General features: G+C 58.3%; 1 protein-coding gene across 1 annotated transcript in view; it reads left to right on the top strand.

The window, feature by feature from the left end:
* Positions 1-5,745, top strand: part of FNBP4 (formin binding protein 4) — a 14,130-nt gene that overhangs the window by 6,343 nt on the left and 2,042 nt on the right. Inside the window, 5 exon segments of the mRNA XM_019472400.1 lie at positions 1,446-1,564; positions 4,123-4,227; positions 4,539-4,672; positions 4,997-5,094; positions 5,652-5,742. Coding sequence (XP_019327945.1) covers positions 1,446-1,564; positions 4,123-4,227; positions 4,539-4,672; positions 4,997-5,094; positions 5,652-5,742 — 547 coding nt within the window.

Raw genomic sequence — 5,745 nt, 5'->3', positions numbered from 1 at the left:
CGCGCCCCCCCTACCACCCCGTGCCTCGCTGCCTGTACCGACCCTCCTGCCCTCCCCAGCCCCTCCAGAGCTGCACTCCCCGAAACGCGCTGGCCGCAGCGTTTTGAGAGAACAGCCCGTGCCTGGCAGCCCCGACTCCCAGATGGGCCGGTCCTCTCCCCGGCACGAGGCTTCAGGCCAGCTGCCTGCCTCGTGGCAAAGAGGGAGGCAGCCCCTCTGGCGCAGAAAGCCGGCCGAATGAGACACAACTGCTTTTCCCAGGGAAAAAAATGGTACAAAGGTGCCCGGAGCGGGCTGCGTCCTGCTGGAGACAGCGCCTGCCCCAAAACGGGATTGATGGCGGCCCTAACGCGGCGTCTGCTTCAGGCAGAGGCGTGATCGGGATGGCAGGCCTGGCGTTAAGCCGGCGACGTCATTTGTCCGGGGTGGCTCTGAGGGCTGGTTTTGCTGAGGGCCTTTTCCTTGTGCCTCGCGAGCGGAACGTCCCTGGAGCCAGCTCCTCCCAGCAGTGCTGGTTTCCCACTTAACCTGGGGAACAGGAAGCTGTTGCTCTAAAATAACCCGTTGAAAGTTGAGCGCCCTGCTGCTGGAGGGTGATTGAGGGAACTGTCCTGCCCTTGAGCGCCAGGGCACACCAGGAATGCGTTTGGGTTTTGGGGTTTTTTCCCCCCCCTGAGGGCTTTTGGTAGGAGTCCCTCGCAAAACTTCCCTCCTTAGAATTTGTCGCTGGGACAGTGAATTAGTCACCGCTGTCCTGTGATGCGGCGGAGGCGAAACCTTACGGTCTCGACAACTTTTTGGGAGCCTTTCGGTCTTTGACAATTGTCTCAACTTAATCATCGATACCTTTTCTTGACTAATTGTTGCTTAGAAGTTCATAGTTCATAGAATCATGAAGGTTGGAAAAGACCTCTAAGGTCATCGAGTCCAACCGTCGACACAACACCCCCATGCCCACTAAACCATGTCCCTGAGCGCCTCATCTACACGTCTCTTAAATACTTCCAGGGATGGGGACTCAACCGCTTCCCTGGGCAGCCTGTTCCAACGTTTAACCACTCTTTCAGTAAAGACATTTTTCCTCATGTTAAACCCCCGGAGTTTAATGACAGCCTGCCTGGCGGCTAGCTCTCTTCGCGCTTCCTCGAACCCCTGTGCTCCAGGCTGTTCCTCCTTCCTGCCCTGGTGCTGTAGCAGCTGTAATTCTCCGCTTCCCGTGCCGTCCTTCTGGAAGGACCCCCAGCATCAAAACACAGAGGCAGTGACCCTCTCTCCTTTTTAATTTCAGGCTCTTGTCGCTGGCTCCTGTAGGAAAGAGGCCCCGGCTCTTTCCCTGCCCTCTCCTGCAGCGGCTTTGGCTCCCTGGCACGGTGTCTCCAGCCGGCTGTTGGCAGCGCCGTGGCGGTGCTGGGAGAAGGGCTCACCTGTCGTTTCTTCTCCCGCAGCGGCGAGCACAGAAGCAGCCGATGCAAATTCAGACAAAGAGGCAGAGTCTGAGGAGCCCCAGGAGAAAGCAAAAGCACAAGGGGCACCGAAAATAGAAGAGGAGGAGCAGGACCTAAAGGTACGTAGATGCAGAGCTGCGCGTCGGTGAGATCCGTCCCAGCGCTCGGCCGCTCCCCCAGGCCCTGGCCGGTTCGCTGCTCTCCCAGGGGCTCGCCGTGCGTCCCGCCGGCAGCGCGGAGGGACGTGCTGGCTGCCTTGGCCGCCTCTGCCCAGGGGACGCCACCAGCCGGCGGGGACACCTGAGCTTTGGGCTGTGGGTTTGGCCCAGCTGGAGCGACCTTGTCTGCCTCCCGCGCTGCCGGCGGGACGGCACCGAACCCCCGCTGAAGCTCTAAACCTCAGATCCCGGTGCGGCTGCAAGAGCAGCGTGCCCTGGCCTTGTGAAAGAACGGCCGTGCAGGATTGGGCCAGCATCTCTGCAGCCCTGTGTCCTGTCTCAGCAGGAACCAGCAGCAAAGGCTTGAAAGTGTTTAAAAAAACCCAATAAAATAAAAATAAAGGGGGGGGGGGAGGGAGGATAAAGACTGAGCCCTGGGTCTGGTTGTGAGAGAGAGCAAACGCTTTTGTCTTGACTTTCTTTTCACCAATAACGATATTGCAGTCCCCTGGCACGTGCCCGTTCAGTCGTCCCGTTTCCAGGCTGAAGACTCCTCGTCCGTAATCTCTCTGTGTCTGGAGGCTGCCGGTACCTGTCGCGCCGCCCTTCGCCTGGCGTGACTTTTTGAAGTCGTTAGATGCAAATTGGGGAAGCCCTGGGCATTTCGGCAGCATCGTGCTGCTGTTTTCTCTTCCGAGCCTTGGTTTGCTCTTTTTGGCTGCGGCTGAACGATTCCCGGAGCCCCTTCCTGAGCCGTAGTAGCGACAGGCGGAGCTACAGCCTCTGGGTGATAGTTACGCAGAGTGGTAGGGGAGATCTTTTCTATTTGTCCTTTTGATTCCCCGGTCGCTCGTCACCCTGAGATCTCCTGCAGCGTTAAATTTGGCTCCTGAGTAATTTCGTTTCGTTAGCAAATGTCGTCACCTCCCTGTGCCAGATGGTTTACGGATGGGGAATCGCCAGCTCGTGGTAGAACCCCGGTGGAAACCTTCAGCGAAAGCCGACCTCTGGTCCTGCCCTCATTTCCCACCACTTAATCATTTTTCCAGTGTGAAAGGGAAGGGCTTCGTTATTGTCCTCGTGACAGATTTAGCATCTCCCATAAAAGAACTCCAGCAGAGTTTTGAGATGTGATGTTCCCTGCCCCAAACCACTGAGCCCTCCCTCAGTACGGCGTCTACATGAGGCTTGTCTGATTTTTTTTTTAAATTTAATTTATTAAAAAAAAAAAGGAAAAAAAGCCTGCAGCGGGACCACGCTCGTTGGCTGCTGTGCCCCAGGTGGCTGCCGAAAGCCTTTTAAGCTGTCACGTTTGCTGTCCCCTTTTCTCCTGGTACTGGCGGTGCTCTGTGACGGACTGTGTGCTGTAGCGTGGTGCTTTCCCATGCAGGATCCCTTTAGAGCTGTTGGAGGAATGCCGTCTCCTCGGGTAATCGGTACCGTTTGCTTCATCGGTTCGGGGTAATCACTCTTCTGCCGGCTCTCTGGTTTGCAGGAGATCCGCCGGGTCCTCCGCTGCGAAGTCACCCTCTGCTGTGGGATCTTCCCTGGCTTCTCCGTAGCCACGTTAACGCGGGAATTCATTTCCCTGCCTCGGGCTTCTCTAGCGTTGCTTGTCTGTCCGGCCCGTCCCCCTCTCTGGAGACAGACGCTGCGCTGTCGGCTTTGGGGACCTTCCAAAGCCTCTTCCGAAGAGCCAAGGAGAAAAGAAAAATTTTCAGAGCCCTCCTTAAAGCAATCGCGATGCCGCTTGCAGGCGTCCACCCCGTTTCTGCTCTTGATTGCTGTCTGGCTTGTAGCTGCTTTCATGCAGTCCCCTCAGTCAGGGGGATTGACACGGGGGATCCCCGCGTCCCCCACGCAGCGCCCGAACTGGAGGTTTGACTCCTGTGGGACGCTGGGGTTGAGTAACGGTGGTTGCTGTGGGCTGACCTGAAACTTAACGTAGATACTGTCTCTGCTCGGGAGTAAATCTAGAGCTGTTACCTCTCCCGCGCTTTCCAGCTAGTTCCTCTGGAAAGCAACGATTTACGAAGTCCGAAATTACATCCTGGCCCATTTCCTTTGGGAAATGAAGTAGCGTATTTAACGCTTTCTGCCCTGGCGATTGCTCTGCTGTAACTCCAGAGCTGGGGCGCCGAAGCAGACCGAGCCCGTACCCTCCTTCGGCTGGTTCGGAGCGGTGACCGCGCTGAGAAGCGCTGGGGGCTGCGGCTGGGAGTAGGGAAGGGTCCGCACGAAGGAGTTGGGGTTCGCTGGCACCTCCCGCGGCTACAGAGGAGGTCTCGTCCTGCCACCCCACACCGACCCCGTCCCTGGGGCGCAGGAGATAGCGGGGCTGAAAGGAGGGGGTGACAGGCGCACACGTTCAGGGTGGCACGTCCCAGTCCCGCCAGGCTGAGGGGCCGCGGGCGGTCCCGGGTCCTGTTTGCCGGGGAAGGCCTCGAGCTGCGGGGCCGCAGCAGCCCGGTGACGCTACCCGAGGGCGGCTCTTTACTCTTCCCCTTTCTCCCTGGCAGTTTCAGATCGGAGAGCTGGCAAATACTCTGACTAGTAAATTGGAGTTCCTGGGCATCAACAGACAATCTATCTCCAACTTCCACATGTTGCTGTTGCAGACAGAGGTAACCGAGCCTTCGCCCCTCGCTCCGGCCTTCTGTTCCGAAGCGGATCAAATACTGTCCTCGAGCGCCGAGGGCCGGTGCTGCGTGAACCTCGTGGCCGCGGTGGCACCGCACCGCGCCGCGCGCCCGCCCGCCCGCCTCCTGCAGGGCCCTTCCTCCGCGGGGGGCGAGCATGGCTTTGCGCGGAGGCGGTGTCTTCCTCCTGGCCCCCCTGAGTCCCGTGCCGTAAGGGAACCTCCCGGACCTCGAGTCCTGTCCCCAGGGCCGCTTGCAGCCTCCCTCAACGGCTTCCCCCGGTTCTTGCCCTCTAGACCCGCATTGCAGACTGGCGAGAAGGTGCTCTCAATGGAAACTACCTCAAACGCAAACTCCAAGACGCAGCCGAACAGCTAAAACAATACGAAATAAACGCCACCCCTAAAGGCTGGTCCTGCCACTGGGACAGGTACGCGCTCTCCTACCTTTCTCACCTTTCATCTCTGACATCTCAGACATGATTTGTGACCATCACCACCCGACGACGTGGCGCCGTCCCTCTCGGAGACTGAGAGCAGCTTCTGTTAGCAGTGCTGGGCAGGCAGAGAAACGTCCGGCACTCGCAGAGTTTGGGCCAGCCACCAAACTGGAGGATCCAAACGGAGTGCTCAGTGCTTTGAGACGGAGCTGATTCCCTGATCGGACAGAGCTGGTTTTCACTCTCGCGAGTGTAAAGCGCTGTGGAGGGCGGGCCTGGGGGGTCGCGCATGCGAGAGCTCTGTGAACTTTGCAGGATCTCTGGATCACCTCTTCTGACCAACAGCTCTGACAAAGGACAAACTTCAACTCATCGACGGAACGAAGAACAAGATTTCTGTCTCCTGCCAGCAGGTCAGACCCAAACATTTCTTTGTCTATTTGGCTTTCTTGATTAATTTTCCTTTGTTTGAAATCTTTGCTCTTTTGTTTTTCAGCTCCCAGATCCGCTCCCTCTCTCTAGCATTCACTGTGTGTTTGACACCAAGAGTATCTTAAAAGCGACCTCCGCGCACCACGGGGTAGGGGGGCAGCCGCTTCTCTCCATTGGGCTGTTCCCCGGTGCCTCTTCTTGGAGGGCGACTTTCAGCCAAGGCGGCGGCTGAAAGTCCCGATGCTAGCGAGACGTCGCTCTGCTGCGCGCTGGCCTGCTTTCTCAGCCCTCCCCTCCCTCGGAGCGGGGGGCTCAGGGCGACGTTCACGCAGCCAGCAACGCAAATAGCTTTGAGCGAGCCGGCTCGGGCCTCTCCTGCCTCTGTCCTCAAAGTTGTTTGTTTGCGTTTGGGAGAGCGGCAGCCCTGCTGCGGAGGGTCTTCCCTGCGAGAGCGCACCGCTGTCGCGGGCAGGCCCGCCTCGGAGTGTCGGTGGCGGGGGAGGGAATCTAAAGCCTCCTTCTCTTTCTTGTGATTTAGGGAGCATAGACGCTATTTCTATGTTAACGAGCGCTCAGGAGAGTCGCAATGGGAGTTCCCCGACGGGGAGGACGAAGAGGAGGGACAGCCGGCC

Source organism: Aptenodytes forsteri, unplaced genomic scaffold (genome assembly GCF_000699145.1).
Source record: "Aptenodytes forsteri isolate BGI_AS27 unplaced genomic scaffold, ASM69914v1 Scaffold596, whole genome shotgun sequence".
NCBI classification, from domain to species: Eukaryota; Metazoa; Chordata; class Aves; order Sphenisciformes; family Spheniscidae; genus Aptenodytes; species Aptenodytes forsteri.
The sequence above is the reverse complement of the archived record's forward strand: the minus strand, read 5'-3'. Positions and strand labels throughout refer to the sequence as shown.